General features: G+C 34.6%; 1 protein-coding gene across 3 annotated transcripts; it reads left to right on the top strand.

Moving 5' to 3' along the window:
• The first annotated feature begins 46 nt into the window (after nucleotides 1-46).
• Nucleotides 47-16,971, top strand: LOC113661529 (antigen WC1.1-like). 3 transcript variants are annotated; one of them, XM_027175817.2, is made up of 15 exons: nucleotides 47-114; nucleotides 5,631-5,712; nucleotides 8,192-8,470; nucleotides 9,540-9,815; nucleotides 9,933-10,247; nucleotides 10,668-10,979; nucleotides 11,476-11,535; nucleotides 11,697-11,831; nucleotides 12,318-12,431; nucleotides 12,518-12,637; nucleotides 13,558-13,632; nucleotides 14,352-14,426; nucleotides 15,286-15,396; nucleotides 15,487-15,528; nucleotides 16,121-16,971. In XM_027175817.2, the coding sequence occupies exons 2-15, from the start codon at nucleotides 5,661-5,663 to the stop codon at nucleotides 16,267-16,269; spliced, it is 2,115 nt and encodes a 704-aa protein (XP_027031618.1). In that variant the 5' UTR covers nucleotides 47-114; nucleotides 5,631-5,660; the 3' UTR covers nucleotides 16,270-16,971. The 3 variants fall into 3 exon arrangements, with proteins under 3 accessions (XP_027031618.1, XP_027031617.1, XP_027031619.1); XM_027175816.2 differs by lacking the exon at nucleotides 47-114 and adding an exon at nucleotides 3,670-3,767; XM_027175818.2 differs by lacking the exons at nucleotides 47-114; nucleotides 12,518-12,637 and adding an exon at nucleotides 3,670-3,767.
• The last annotated feature ends 246 nt before the right edge of the window (nucleotides 16,972-17,217 follow it).

Raw genomic sequence — 17,217 nt, 5'->3', positions numbered from 1 at the left:
AACTACACTTTTGTGCCAATCGGTGCCCGTGGTGCAGAGATACGCAGCTACGGGACCGGTACAGCTCTATAGCCAATAAGGAGAAGATTCCAACGAGATGCAACATGACACATGGTAGGAGAGGGTTGCCTGGTAGGGGTGTGAGAAGAGCTTTTATTGCGCAATTCTCGAACTTTTCTCACTCTCGCCTCAGGGTGTCAGGTTTCAGGCCTGTTTTTCACATTAGGTGTCTAGGCAGAGGGGTTCCCTATGTTATAGGCCTTTCAATTTCAGCATGCAGTCTTTTTATACAAAGTTACACAGTAAACAAATAAACAAGCAAAACATAAACCAACAGACATGTCTGTAGAAAAACATTCATATAAAATCCATTTTTGAGTCTTTTGACTTCAAACTTTTTCTGGTGAAAACTAAGACATGTGACCCTGAGTTATGTGCTATGAGTGGCTATGACCCAACATGTTTTACAGCAATGTATTTAATCGGTTTGTCAGGTAAACGACTATGACGGAAATAAAAACCCTCCATTCTAGCCTCTGTAACTCTGTGTCAGTAAGGTCTAGAATCACCCTGACACTTGCATCAGAAACTAGAGATTGTCTTCTTTCCAATGAAATCAGGCACACAGTGTCAAAGTATGTGCGAGCTGTGCCACTTTTTAGGTGGGTATGTCATGTAGGCGAAAATCATGAAAATAGGGGGCGACCACATAACTGGTTAAAAGGAGGACGTAGCTGAAAGTGAAGAATATGATAGTGAAAGTGAGATGACTGTCTCCAGTGTCTCTTTATCACAGGCAGAGTGTTTGGGCAGTTATAATGCAGAGGACATTAAAAGGTTTTTAAGGTCAACCAAGAACAGAAGAGGAGTCAGGTCACTGAATATTTTCCTGACCTAAATCAATTCATTAAGAAGGCAAAGTGTCTAATGCCAGAGGGTTGTTTTACAAACAAGGAAGTGTTCTGACTGAAGAAAATTGTGAGGAGACTCATTACTGAAATGAACAATGAAAAAGGTAAGGGAGGGTAAAGGTAAAGTTTAGATGATATTTAACCCTTGTCTCACTCATAATGAGCGAAGTCCAGATAGCCACCTTAAATCTAAATGGAGATAGGGATTGTAAAAAAGAGCAGAGCTATATGAGGTACTTTTACAGAAGAAAGCAGATATTGTATTCCTGCAGTATTCCTGAAATTGAAAGCGGTTGTTGATGTGCACAATTTTGTTTTTATTTGTGTATGTGCGCCAACACCTGCATTTGAAAGATTAGTTTTTTTAATAAACTTTGCGAAACTATACAAGGTGGTAGTGGAGAGGAGTATCTGTTTGTTTGGTTTTTGATTGTTTTTCGGGGTGTGTGGGTACGCAGCGAGGTTATAGATTCTATGTCCTCAAACACCATCTAAATATTTGCAAAAAGTGTTTTATCACTCTAATGGCTTTTTCGGACCATTGCATGGTACAATGTGTTTTTATTTTGAGTTTGGTCAAACCAAAAAGCACATATTGGCACTTTAACTCTGCATTGCTAGATGATAATATATTTCTAGAATAGGTTTTTCTGGGATATTTCAGGTCGACAAGAGACTCCTTTAGAACTGTTGGGATATGGCAAGATATAAATTAGACAACTCGGTCAACAATACACTCTTAGTGTCACTAAGGAGCTAATAAGGTCTATGAAAGTCTTAGAAGCTGAAATATCCCAGTTGAAAGAGCTAGTGAAGGCAATGGGAAAGGAAGCATTTGCAGAACAGCTATCTGCAAAAAAGTGTCAGTGGTTGTAGATGCTTGAAGTGCCAGAGGAAGCCAATGCAGGCCTCAAAGGTGCAGTGAGCATGGGCAAACTTCGAAAGGCAGTAGGGACATGTCTCAAACTAAAAGCAGGAAATCTTTCCTGAGACAGATCCAAACTAACAGGGTTTGTGTTTTAGCAAATACTCAAAGATTGGATATCAAGCATCCAGCAATCTTGTGTGCCTTGTGGAATATTTAATATATTTAACGGGGTTGAATGTCTTGTGGGAAACGAAAATGTTCATTATTCATAATGTATAATGGATGACTCAAGGATGTTTGAAGCATGATATAAATAGATTTGCACATTAATTTGCAATTAAGATTTTATCAGTATCTGTATGATTATATTTCATGGTAAAGTGTTGGGCAAAATTTCTGTCTTCTGATTACACATGGTTAATTAATATTCTAAGGACATGAATAATTTAAATATATTTTACCTTTTCATACATAATTTTAAATGTAGTATCAATGGGACACAAATGTTACCTCAATTATGAAATCACCATTTTGTTATTTTATTAAGTAAAACTTTTATACATTTTCTAGGCAAGCGATTAGTGACTGTAACACAGTAGTTGTCCATAACTGACCTGCTATTATTTGTCTGGGGCACAAACCTAATCAATAACACTAACATAACTCCTGAAATGCCACAATTGAAAAATTTGGTTTAATAAGAAATTAGCCAACTGCATTCATACATCAGCAAGTGCATTCATGATGTGACCATCTCCAAGATGCTGCATTACCATACGCTGCAAACATAATCTGTGGATGACCGCAAAAGTGTTTGCACTGCTCGCATACGCCCAGAGAATCCACAGCCACTTTCTGGACAGCAGAGACACCCGGCACATGTTTGAGGGTAGCCAGGTTTTCACGAACTACAGGACAACTTTACCAGATGCACTGAATGACTTCTATGCTCGGTTTGAGGCGCAGAAAAACATGGAAGACTATCCTTTCCCCCAATTTCCAGGTACTCTGTCTAGACTTAAGTTCAGCATTCAACACAATCATCCCTCAACAACTGACTGAGAAGCTGAGTCTGATAGGACTGAACACCTCCCTCTGCAACTGGATCCTGGACTTCCTGACTGGTAGACCTCAGTCAGTCCGGTTTGGGTACAGCATCCCGAGCACCACAGCACTGAGCACTGGGCCCACACAGGGCTGTGTGCTCAGTCCCCTTCTGTTCACTCTGCTAGCTCATGACTGTGTAGCAATGCACAGCTTGAACCACATAATCAAGTTTGCCGACGCCATGACTGTGGTGGGTCACATCAGCAAGAACAATGAGCCAGCATACATAGAAGACAATAGTTCACATTCTACAGTATTCTACAATAGTTACAATAGTTCACATTCTACAGAGGGACCATTGAGAGCATCCTGAGCACTGAGCATCCTTGTTTCTGTTTTATCTCAGTTGCTTTGTTCATCCCTAGTGTTTCTAGCTATTTGTTATTTTTCCCTAATAAACGCCCTTTTATGTTATCTGGATCTGAGTCTGGATTTGATGAGAATAGACATCTTGTTGCCCTGACACAACTGCTGTTTTTGCACACCACATTGCTGTTTTTCACAGTAAATTTCCACAAGTTGCACATGTTGCACTTTATGTGGTTGGGACTTAAGTTCTTGGATCTGTGTTGTTTTATGTAGCACCATGGTCCTAGAGAAATGTTGTTTCATATCACTGTGTACTGTGTCAGCTCTATGAATTGACATATTTAATACACATATAATATTACACATATTTAATTAATACATAGAAAGTTTTTCCTATTGTTTTTAGGGAATAGAGAGTATGGTGACAAACATGTGGAAAGTACATGCTTCTTAGGAAGTTGAGAAATAGAGGAAATAAGAGGATAAAAAGTGGAAGCAAAACAGTTGATGTTACAGCGATATAGACTAGTCTATTAAATATAGCAGATGTAAGTAATTCAGCTTGCAATTTGGTAAGTATGCAGCAATAACTAAATATGAATTAGTACATATCGTTAATACTTTCTTGATAAAAAATAATTTATTTTGCTGGTCATTTAATGTGAATTATAAATGGTTTATGTTTTGAGCTAAAGCCTTAGCAAATATGCTACTTCTGAATGCATGTGATGTTATAGTGGTTTGACAAGTTTTAGAGATCTCTGAGTAATGAATAATACATGTAGCTAGATAACAGCATAATATTTATACAAGTTAATTTTTAGAAAATAAAGAACCTGTGGCTACTGTCCAGTTTGTATACCCATGAAATCATTTGAACCTGTTGTTGTCCGACAGAATCTCTCTCTCTCTCTCTCTCTCTCTCTCTCTCTCTCTCTCTCTCTCTCTCTCTCTCTCTCTCTCTCTCTCTCTCTTCATGTATATATATTTTTAATTGAATTAAAATGTATTTATTTATTTATTTTTGACTTTTTTTATATGTGTACCTATGGACAAGCTGCCACTGCTATTACTATAACTATTTCTGTTACTACTATTATGTTAGTAAGAATCATCATCATCATCATCATTGTCAGCATTAGCATATTTACAACAATAATATCATTTTATCCTAAGAATCTAGAATAGGTCTCAGGTGATTTTAGATCTATTTCTGAACAATTTAACAGCACAGAAGCACAATAGTGCCCTCTAGCGTGCTATGGATACAACTGAGCACTTCACATGTAATTACAGTTTGTTACAACAGATCTTCACAAAATGAATGTTTTTTTTTTACAGCTTATTAATGATGAGATAATGCCTCCTAAAGAGACAAGTACTTGTCCTTTAAAATTTTTTTTACCTGTTTATTTTTTTTTTGCCATAATGGTTCAAGCAGATAAATAATTCGCTCACATTAGGCTCATTTCCCATCAGACCCATCAGTTATAGATACTTGTATCATTCTGATATTATGATTTTGTACAGTTACATATAAAACAGCAAGGTCTTCGGGTATGAGTGTTACTCAAGATGCATAATAATAATAATAATAATAATAATAATAATAATAATAATAATAATAATAATAAGTTTTTATACACCTGCACCATAACTATTTTAATACTGAATATTATACTAGGCATTGCTGTTTAAGGTTTGACAGTGATACATCATGACCGACCCTGTGCACTGACCCCGACTTCCTAAGATGGGATATGTGAAGTATTTCTCTGTGCTGTTATATATGTGACAAAAAAAGAGCATTATAGATGTTATGGCAATTCCTGCAGATACCTTGTTACCACTTTCTAGCACTGGTGAGAGTTTTAAAAGGAATGTACGAGTATTAATATATCTTACCTGTATTTGAAGAACTATTTTGAGAAAATTTCACTTTTATTTTAAAGTTTCAAATATATAAGTCATATCAAGTGATACAAAACACTTAATTTTACCCTTTTAACAGAACAGAACGGGGGGGGGGCATAGAAGCCTTTATTATCGCCACATATACATTACAGAACAGTGGAATTCTTTTCTTCACATGCCTCAATTGAGAAGGTTTGGGTCAAAGTGCAGGGGCAGCAGGGAGGGTTGAGGGCCTTGCTCAAGGGCCCAGCAGTGGCAGCTTGGCTTGGCCTTGAACCCCGAGCCACCACTGACCTCCCATTTTTGTGGAGATAAAATAATTATAGAAATAGACGATTGATTTATGCAGTGTGTGATAGATGATTATAAAAAAAAGCTTCAAGTAGCTGTGTTCAAACTTTACTGTGTGGTAGCACTAATGTTACCTCACTTGACATTATATGAAAACGAGGAGGAGATTGATATCACTGCCTTTCATTTTACCTTTGTCTTCACTCAGTCATGATATGTTCTGTTTAAAGGAGTAAAGTCTGCGCCCACCTTTATTGAAAATGGAGGTTTTCAACATCCTCATGGTGCTTCAGGCTCTAGTCCTCTGTCGAGGTTTGTTCTTTATTTTATAATCTGTATGTATAATTTAGTGAAATAGTTTTAATCAATTTCATTAATGTTTATAACAAGATAATCATTAATGTTGCCATTGTTCATGTCTTCGTTTTCCTTTTCCAATGCACAAAGCGGACATTAATGTTTATAACAAGATAATCATTAATGTCGCCATTGTTCATGTCTTCGTTTTTCTTTTCCAATGAACAAAGTCCTTTTGTACTTCTTGTATTTTTTAATAATGTTTTTCATCCTTATTAATTAGACTTTACAGAATTGTTACTTTTCTGAAATACACAGCTAATCATATTATTAGTCTAATTTTTAAAAAAAAAAATACCTGCAATTATTACTTTTTACTTTATAATACGTAGATCTTACACTTTTACTTTATTTATGTGAGAAGAAAGACTTTCATTCCGTGTATATATATTATGATACAGAATATATATATATATATATATATATATATATATATATATATATATATATATATATATATATATATATATATATATATATATATGTATATACGTATGTATATATATACGTATATACGTATACGTATATACGTATATATATACGTATATACATATATATATATATATATATATATATATATATATATATATATATATATATATATATATATATATATATATATATATATGGAGACATAAAAATTCTCCTCTATAGCTATTATAGGCTTTAGCTCTATTATCTCTTATCTCTTTCAATCACTTTCAAAATTTTTAAAGTGATTGGAAATGAATGATATGTTTCTGACTGTTAGACTGTTAGACTCTTATTGTAAACCATATGTTCAGGACTAACATTTAGTCCAGTGGTTGGAAAGGTGGTGTAAATGTGGTCTGGCTTACGTCAGTAGTGGCCAAAAAGCATGTGTTTTGTGGGTATTATTTAGGCTTGAAAATGTTCTGCTGTACACACATTACTATGCAAATGATACCACCTGGCCTCATATTATGGAATCTGATACATTCTGATTACGACAAATCATATTTAAAATGTTTTAGATTTCATAGGTTTGAGTCACAGTTTGACTTGAATTATTGAATTATTGATCATTATGCATACAAACACCCCTACTGTAGCTTCCAAATTCACTGTAGGTCAGTTGTAACATGCATGGTATTTTCTGGTTAGAGCATGCAGCTAAACATGACTTGAAGTAAACTTTAGCCTATATATATTTTCATTGCATTCAGTGCACTGTTGCTCACAATGGGATACATATTGCAGGATGTGACAGGATGTGGGCTGACGTTGTGGTGTAGAGATGCATTCTCTGATGAGTTGCAGGTGCAATTACATTTCCCCAGTAACCTTTTTTGTTAAAAGCAGCGACACATCAACAGCGACACAAGGCAACATCAACATTTCACTGTATAGAGAGTAACATAGATCATCATGTGAAGATGCAATTAGAGTAAATGTGATTGTACAAGACGGAAGTAGACCCTGAATATATCTAAGATGATTACAAATCATCCAATGCACCAGTGTTATTGTGTCATCTGTGTCTGTATCTGTTTCTGTGTGCTCATTTTGTGGCATATGCATTTGTATGCATGGTTTTATGTTAGATGACTACAGTTTTAATCTCAACAAGAAACATCTGGCTACATGTCTATGTGTCTTCAATCACATAGTTCATTAACAATTGAAGTGTCTTCTGATTCTGATGGACTTTAATTCTGTCAAAATCTTTAGTCAACAAGATCTCCACAGAAGAATTTAAAAAAAACCACATGATGCCTTATTATAATAACATAGATTGTAATTTTCGTCAAATGTGTGCATCAGTTTTAAGTTAAAAATATGGCCTTATTTAATCTTATGTATAAATAACTGGCTAAAACTATTCACTTCCTTACTAAACGTACTGAAAATATAGTGTGAAACACTATACAGGGTCTGTGACTGCTACAAATGACTTTAATATAAATATAATAACTATAACGATGATTAGAACTAATAATTAATATGAAACCATATACATTTGTAATACTATTTGTAACTTTTGTATAAATTTGCAAATATATTTGGTTAGATCGGTGATACCACAGATGAGATTTTATTGGAAAATAGCTTAATAGTATTATTAAAAAAATATTTTTGTATTATTTCCAAAGGTAATATTGATATATTAATATTTCAAGAATTATAATCTGCTTTTGTTTGCTTTGTTGAGTTGAGTAACTGATCGTTACTCAACCACAAACTAGACAGAAAGCTTTAATATTACTGACTTGGTAGGTTTTTATCCCTGTAACCTAATTTAACTTTGTGAAACCAAGTAGAATAAATGACATTTGAACAGAGGATAAAACTGTTGCCATATATATTACTGAACAATATGTTCCTATCACATATTTTGGTCAAACCCGTCTTTAGTATCGTAACTTCACACCTCATGATCTTTCAGCTACTTTATTCTTTGTTCTTTCGGCAGCTAAGATGTTCATAAATCAGGCCTCCACTCCGTGCTCCTGGGCTGTGGTCTCTGCTGGCGAAAATCAGAGTTTGCCTATTTTCACGACGCAGTCCCTGTCTCCACTTGCTACTCAGATCTGTCAGGCCCTCGGCTGTGGTAAAGTCCACAAGTTAAACATGAGCACTGCACATGGAAATACGAGCTGTCTCACCGGCTGCAGCTATTACAACAGCGAACTGATCAATTGTACAAAGGTTTATAATACAGACTGCAGCATTCTGTCCGAGGTTGTTTGTGGTAAGACTTGATATTGATCTTTTTATTCTGGGATTTATCATTTATAAAAACACTGGTGTCTTTTAAACCTGCAGAATAAATAAATAAAAAAAATCCCCATGGAGTGTAAATAATAATAATAATAATAATAATAATAATAATAATAATAATAATAATAATAATAATAATAACAATAATACATTATTGTATTATAATACAATAACAATAATAACTCTATTAATAATTAATCTATGATTATACCATGTACTGTTTATTTATAATTAATTATTACCTTTATATATATTAATGAATATGTATAAAGCAGCTATAATATCTGTTAACATTGTAAAATGTCATTACTAAGTGCTTCTAAAACACAAAGACACCTATAGTAGCTGCTGCTAATGATAGTGTCCTGTATAACCAAAGTCGATTCTACATAACGTAGGTGTGTCCTTGGTAGCATTTAGGGCCGATATTTTAATCTAGGGCTGATAAATTATTTTTATAATTTTTAATAATTTTTTAATAAATATTGGCTTAAAATTGATTTATAATGTTCCCATTTTAAAAAAAAAAATATTTTTATATAAAAGTATTCACATTCAATGTTTATTTTTTTAAATGAAGCACAACAAATCACAAGTGTTTCTATGTTACATTACAAAAATGAAAGCTAACAGCGTCTTCTTATATATCTTATAATGAGGTAAAATTCAACAAATTATTTACTTATCTGGGAATCTATGATGATGATACTACAGAATATTTAATAGATGCGCCACTCATTAACTTGGTTATAAATTATGAAACTCTTCAGAATGTGCTATTATTATTATTATTATTATTATTATTATTATTATTATTATTTACTATTTTTTTTTTATATCAGAGGGGTTTTCACACCACCCCATCATGTTTTCTTTCTTACTTATCGCCTTGTCTTCATCGAGACTGACACCAGACACAGTTATATGGTTCTCCAATGAGTTGTTATTTACCTTTATGGCAATAGACAATTATGCTCTTGAATATGGTTGAGATATTGAATCTATTTATATTTATAATATACTAACATTATTTCCTCCAGATGCTCCTTACATAACCCCAACACCTCACTCCTGCCGCTGGAATGTAAAGTCTCCAACACCTAAATCAGCAGTCATTCTTACCCAGGAGTCCATGCTCAGATTGTCTGATGAAATATGTCAGAACTTTAACTGTGGAAAAGCCTTTCCACAGAATGGCACAAAAGCACCAACCAACAGCACTTGTCTAACTGATTGCATCTACCAAAATTCCTATTTACGGAACTGTTCCACCGTAGATAGAAATGACTGCTTAATATTGTCTGAAGTCATGTGTGGTAAGTTTTTTGTGGAAATTTTTAAATTTGGATATGATGCCTATACATCCTATTCTACTAAAGATGAAAAAAGAAAGAACAGATTGTAGGTTAAAGGACTTGCATCTGTTACTGCAGGTAACCACATGGTCAGATTGTCAGGAGGTAGCCATAAGTGTGCTGGACGCGTGGAGGTGTGGAACGCCGGACAATGGGGCACGGTGTGTGATGATGAGTGGGATAAACAGGATGCAGATGTTGTCTGTGCTCAGCTGAACTGTGGATATGCACTTACAATTAATGGGCAGGATGGTCCCTATACCAATGGTAAAGGTCCCATTCTCATGGATGAGCTGAACTGCACAGGGAAGGAGAGGAGCCTGTGGGAATGTCCTTCAGTGAGGGAGGGTCATGACTGTGGACATAAAGAAGATGCTGGAGTGGTGTGTTCAGGTATGTCTCAAGGCCTTAGAATACTTCATGTCGAGATTACGCTTCAATGGCTTCTATGCAAAATAATGTCAAATCGGACGCCAAACTTTGTAGACGAACATGCTAAACTTCTGATTGGTCATTACAAACCAGGTTTGCTCAAGCTGATTCATCAATGTTTTTCCTGGAGTCATGATAATTGTCATGAACTGCAGCTCTGGAGCACTTGTATGGGCCATCCAATGTAAAACCACAGAGCTTGTTTTGTCTTTGCACAACCCTGTCAGACATTATCTCTGCATTACGAATGCTGAAATCATGAGTGTTGTCGTTCTAGAGTTCAGTATGCCTCCTATTTAATTAAAATGACACCATCACTAGTGTACTTTTGAGCTTTATATATAAATCAGATGTACTTTTTTTTTCTGTTGCCATGTAAAGAATATAAGGCTCTGAGACTCACTGGTGGACTGGACCAGTGTTCAGGCAGAGTGGAAATCCATCGAAACGGTACGTGGGGGACGGTGTGTGAAGAATGCTGGGACAAGGAAGAGGCATCCATGGCTTGTGAAATGTTGGGCTGTGGAAGCCCAAAACAATACACAGCATTTGAGCCACCCTTCAAGCATACAAACAATACCCGTTGGTATTACCAGTGTTTCAAATACCTAACCTTGTGGGATTGTTATGAGATTGATGCATCTAAAAGAAATCTATGCCCAGACCCAAATGCTGCAGGACTGATTTGTAACCGTAAGTAATCACGGACAATTTTTTTTTGTATATAACAAAAAATGCATTTGACTGGCTTTTTTTCCTGAGCAGTATTGTTTTACATTAGCTAGAGTTGCTGCCTCATATCCAAAGGGTTGGTTAGTAGTTACTGTCTCTGTAGACTTCTGCATTCTCTCAGTGTTCATGAAGTTCATATGTTTTTTGTCTGGGTTCTCTGATTTTCCCTCATCTCCCAAAAACATGTCTGTCCCCGATTGTGTGGTGTAAATATGTAATAAGACTATTTCTGCACCTTATGTCAAGGTTTTCTGGCATCTGACCCCCCATGACCCTACTCAGGTTAATGAAGATGAATAAATAATTGAAGGAATGATTGCTTTAACCTTTTTGGTCATCTTCAACAGAATTTTGCAGTGCTTAAAAAATAAAATGTGGTGTAGTGGTGTTTTTTAGAGCTTTTTGTACACATGCCCGAGTATATAAAAATATATTTTATTAACTTAATCTCTTCCAGACTCTCTTGGAATGCCTGAACCTACCACTCCAAATGTAGCTAAGACCATGGTAACAACAAGTAAGTATCATTTTTCAACATTTCTATGGGCCATAAGTCTTTGTATTCAAGCAAAGCATATCACAACATGCTGATATCTAATATAACACATAAATATTTATCTGTAATCAAATAAAGCCAGTTTAGTCTATGTTACATACATATTCTTTCTCTTTTCTAAGTACAAACCCCTACAGCGGCATCCACAGTGTCCTGGTCTCCTGAATTTCTGGGCTGCATGATACTATCTTGCATTCTTTTTATTGTAATTCTCTCAAATATCATCACGTGTTGCTGTGCAAAAAGGAGAAAAAAAGGTAGGCAAAACATGCATTTAAATTCAAATTTTCAACTTATTGTCTGATGTAAACCTTGTAAAGGACAAATGACTTTGAGAAAGTTTATGCCTTCAAAAACTTAATCAGTGTGAAGTGACTATGCAAATGAGTAGTGTGAGCATACTACATTAAAGTCCCATACATAGGCTTAAGATATTTTCTTGCACTTTGTTATTAGAGAACATAATTAGCACTGTTCTGACGGTGCAATAGATGGAATTATATTACCCATTTGCTGATGTTTGCTAGCTTGTGTATACAGAATATGCCAGATTATGCTCTCCTCCAAGCATGTTCAGCCACTCTATGATGGTTGGTGATCATACGTTTATAAATATAGCATGTCTCGAGGACCTGCATGTTGTTTATTTCCTTTTCGGGATGTTTCTATGATGTCTTATAGCCTTTAATAGTGTTTGCTAAAAGAGTAGGCTACTCTCATAGCAGGTTTACTGTCTCCCACAGCTTTTCAAGTTCAGCAGGCATATTCAAATCTACAAACCAATGCAGAAACTGAAGAGAATAACTATAGAAATTCTACGCACCTTGTTAAAGTCACCAACAATGACAGCAACTCTGGTCAGTGTACACAACATCTGAATTGAAGCCGAGATATTTGTTTTTGCACAGAACAATGATGAGTTAATGTGTGCTTTTTTCTACAGCCCCATTAATTCCACCACAAATGTGGACTCAGAGTAGTGTTGAGAGTGCTTCATATGATACAGACTATGAAGCCAATGACAGCTGCCTAAACCGTGATATATCCTTGTCCACCTTCCGCAGTGAGTTTAAACCAAGAACAACATGAAGCAATCATACAATAAACAGTACTGTAAAAAAAGCTCCATAAAAAACAATAATCTCCAAGTCAACACTTCCTCAACAGATTCCTTTCACTGGCTCCCTCACTTACTTGAGTTAGACCCAACATTCTCCTCTTATATATGTCCTAACCAAGAGCGAGTGTGCATATTCTGATTGCTATTAACACCATGAGTAGACGCACAAGGACATTTGCAGCCCAAATGATTCATCTACTTAAACTGAGACTCAATTCTCCCAATTCTTTAGATTTCAGACTGAAAAAAAAAACCAACCAAGATTGCAACAGGACATGGTTTTAAAAATGACCAATGATTTAATGGTTTGGTGGGAAAATGCAACTGCTTAAAAAATATCACCATTTAATTCCATGTTATCTTGTACACTTCATGTAACTGGACAAACATGCATATTTTATAGAATGCTATTTGATTAATTTGTTTTTTATTGAATATTATGTTATTATTCACTCATTTTTATCACCCTCTATTAAATATGTTGTAGATTTAAATGCAAATTACGGTTTATGGACAGCTGACCATCACACCCATATATGTGTGCTTTAAATATCCCATTCCTGATTTAGTTCGCCTTTGCTCTTTTAATATCATCCACTCTTCTGGGAAGGTTTTTCTTGTCAAAACCATGTCTTCATGGTCACAGATGCACAGGGACATTGTCATGCTGGAACATGATTGGTATTCGCAGACATTCAAAGACACTCTACACATTTGTTTGGGGGAAGAACCACATATGGGTGTGAAAATCAGAGGCTCACAAACTATAGTGTTTCATTCCGGTGTTTTTCATTTTGGTGCGAAAGTTCAAGATTAAGGGTCACCAGTTCATTCCTGAGTTTATGAATTCCCCTCCATTGCAGATTCTATGCGGAACAATGCAGACGGTCGAGCTCCTGTTATGAGGGGTCCAAATTTACAGCTTGTGACTGAGGAGGGTAAGTCAAGATTTGACTTTTACACGTGCAGTATACCTTTGTGTCAGCAAAAAGCTTACTATAATGTATGAATACAGCAGTTATGGTAAGATAACTTATGTTAACTTATGTTCCTCTATATTTTGTTTGGTGGAATGTTTCTATTCAGCATTATAAACACCGACATCATATATCATTATGAGAAAAACATGTCGAAATAGAGTAACACTTTGCGACAACTGAAACCTACTTTTTTTTATTCTGCTTCTTCCTGCCTTTGTTTTTGGGGGTCATACAACACATGATTACTCAATGGAAAGCACCTGATTTTATCTCTTACCCATGCAGTCATTTGAGACCTTCAAATTTAATTATGCAAGAAAATTCAGTGGGAGAAGAAATGACATGCAAACTGCAAGCATGCTTAAGTTGAAACTGAAAACTGGCATTTTGCTGGTTTGTGAAAATCATAGAGATGTTTCAGAGATCTTTAGGCAGGCTGAAAGTTGTTACAGAACCATTTGAGAAAAAAATTGAAGAAAACTTTTTCAAATATCCATATTGTAGTGAAATATATTATGTTTTCAGTTGTTTGTCAGAAATGGCATGAAACGTATAATTTCATTTTTATTTCAGGAAATGCAGAAATATATGTTCTAAAATATGAAATATATGTTCTTATTATCCTTTAACTAATAAAATAACACAAGGAAACATGTTGTATTGCTGTTCATGTTTAGACACAGTTGCTGCAGTGCAAGGACACCTGCAAGTCCCCATGGCAGAATTTCAGCGCATCTCTGCAACTCCTAGCGGTAAGTAAACATTTTTGGTGCCTGCTTTTTATTAAATGTTCTACTAACTAATCCTAACAAAATACTAATTGTTTAAAACCTTAATTTCTAATTAATTCTATTTCTATATCTGTAACATATGGACAGGAATTTCAACACATTTCCCTGTAATTTATTTTTCACAGGTAGCCAAAGATTAATTGTTGAATTCTTTCAATAAATATTTAAAAACACATAAATTAAAAAGTCATTTTTGTCCCCAGGGGAAATTTTGCTTACTGTATTATTTATAGATAGATTTAACACTACATCCAGCAGTATTTATTCATCTTATATTTCTGTGACTTGCCATTTCTAACAATTTAATCAATAAAAGTTCAGTCTTTTTTTGTTAAAAAGCAAAATATATTTTTTTTATCCATGACAGATATATTATAGCAGCACCAGCCTCTCTTTCTCATTTTCTCAAAGTTAGTAATTAACTGTTACAAACTGTGATAAAAACACCGAAACCAGAGACTTATCAACCATATCAACAATTATAACCATATGACATGTTTGTGTTCTGAGCAACCATCCACCTACTTATGAAAGTTGTTAATATACAATGATAATGTATTAGAATGAGATGAATTACAGAGAACCAGTGACTTGTTTTGCAGACAGAACTTTTGTCAAATTACTCAGTTAAATTAGTTAAATTCTGTTTTTTTTTTCCACAGTTAAATTCTGTCACACAATGGCTACCGAAGTAGTTGAAAAACACAGGAGTATTTCATTATCAGCCATTAGTCACTAACATAAACATATTTTAATGATTAATGCATTCGTACAGTATGCATTACCTTACCCCAGTCTTTACCTCCTTTTCTCCTTCTAGCCGACTCATTTGAAACATCCAGCACCTCTTCTGGAGAATATTATGAAAATACAGGCCACAAAACAGCAGATCTGTATTCGGAGAATCACCTGAGTGACCTGCAGCATGGAAGTATGCTTCAGACATCAATATAATAAAAATAAGCAGCTTTGATACCTGTAAAAATCCATATTATATTTTTATTTGTTGTTGTCTCACCAGTTCCCAACGTATACGACACTCAGGACTTCATGAACCCATCAGGTAACATTATTACAGTCATGGCCTGTAACATACTTTATTTATTTATTTATTTTTGTTTTTACATGATTTTATTCTATCATCACGTATTTATCGGAGGTTTAGCATTTGTACTGGAATGAAATGGGCATTGAATCATGATATCACGTATCACTTCGAACACATGTGAAAGTGATCAGAATTACACATGTTCCAGAAAACGTTCTCAAAAATAACTTTAAAAAAAAAAAATTCCTAGAAACTCCTTTGTCATTTCTATCATTTCACATAATTCTGTAACATTTTTTGTTCTTGCCATAATAAATTGAATAGTAATTTTCTATCACAAAGACGGTGGTACAATAATGTAAAAAATCTATGGTGGAAAAAAATAAGATTAAAGATCCATCAGTCAAAAGGTTCTTAGGAAAGCAAGACATCATTTTAAAAAACATTTTCTGGGTCCCATGAATAATACCAACTTTATATAATAAAAATTTTAAAATAACTGATATCAACAAAAATAAAAGGAGTATAAAAGAAACATTATTAAGGAGTATGTTTCTTTATTCTAGATATTTTATCTATATTATTTACATTCTGTGTTTCTCTTTAGTGACTGGTGAGAGTATGGACCCAAGTGGTGGAGAAGATTCCCCCATTTACTCTCCTGTGTGTGCAGACCTTGAGCCATTTTCACATGACGCTGGTGACAGTGATGACTATGATGATGTTGGTAACAGCTTAGAGATGCCGCTGCATTGAGCCAAACCCATTGAGTAGCAGCCTCATTTTTAAACGAATTCTGAATTAGCTAGTTAATTAAAAGTATTCATTCTCAATTAGCTAGCAATTAAAAGTACCTGAGAAACCCATATTTCCTGCAGTTATTTTTACTTACTTGTTGTGATGAGTATTGTTGAAAATGTGAACACTGTGTTTTTAGGATGCTGGTCTAGAATTAGTCTTCTGTGTGTGTGTGTGTGTGTGTGTGTGTGTGTGTGTGTGTGTGTGTGTGTGTGTGTGTGTGTGTGTGTGTGTGTGTGTGTTATATCTGCTTTGGAAAAAAACACCAAAACAGCACTTTCACTCTGAGCAGAGTTCTGTATATCCACACCTCAGAGTTATTACAATAAGAATTTAAGACTTTATGAAAAATAAATGAATAAATGAATTCAGCTGAAAGCAAAATAACCTGTTACTTAAAAGCATATTAAACTACTTTGATTTAATTGAAAGTAATTTAAAATGACATAAAACTAAATGACATTTAAAATTAACATAAAAATAGCATAACATTTTATTACATTTTATAACATAACATTTATTTAAAAATGTAAAAAAAAAAGTTGGATCAGGATAAATATCTAAAATGTATTATGTTTTTTCCCATTTCACATTGTTGCTGTAAGATTGTTCTATGGAATTTGCAAAATAAATATAAAATGCAGTTCTTAAAAGTGGCCACACTGTGTCGCCCTATACATTTGATGAAGGTATGTGTTTCTTCTGGGGTTTACTTTCAGACTTTCCTGCTTTTGCTTTTATATGCTGCTATTAGTGATACCATTAAAATGGCTTTGATAGTTAAAAACAATAATTAGAAATATTAGGGGTCCAAGCAGCAATGCAAATTACCTTGATGCTGATTTTATTTTCTTCTTATTGCTCTGAATTTATGCCAGTTTTGTGTTGCCCATGTTCAGCATCATA

Source organism: Tachysurus fulvidraco, chromosome 24 (assembly GCF_022655615.1).
Source record: "Tachysurus fulvidraco isolate hzauxx_2018 chromosome 24, HZAU_PFXX_2.0, whole genome shotgun sequence".
NCBI lineage: Eukaryota > Metazoa > Chordata > Actinopteri > Siluriformes > Bagridae > Tachysurus > Tachysurus fulvidraco.
Note: the sequence above shows the minus strand (reverse complement) of the source record. Positions and strands in the feature narration are given on the sequence as shown.

What these genes read in the sequence shown, in the direction of transcription:
- LOC113661529 (XM_027175817.2), top strand. Translation starts at nt 5,661, where the DNA reads ATGGAGGTTTTCAACATCCTCATGGTGCTTCAGGCTCTAGTCCTCTGT. An exon ending in TCTGTCCGAGGTTGTTTGTG is followed by an intron (nt 8,471 to 9,539) that starts GTAAGACTTGAT and finishes TATTTCCTCCAG; the next exon opens with ATGCTCCTTACATAACCCCA. An exon ending in GAGTGACCTGCAGCATGGAA is followed by an intron (nt 15,397 to 15,486) that starts GTATGCTTCAGA and finishes TTGTCTCACCAG; the next exon opens with TTCCCAACGTATACGACACT.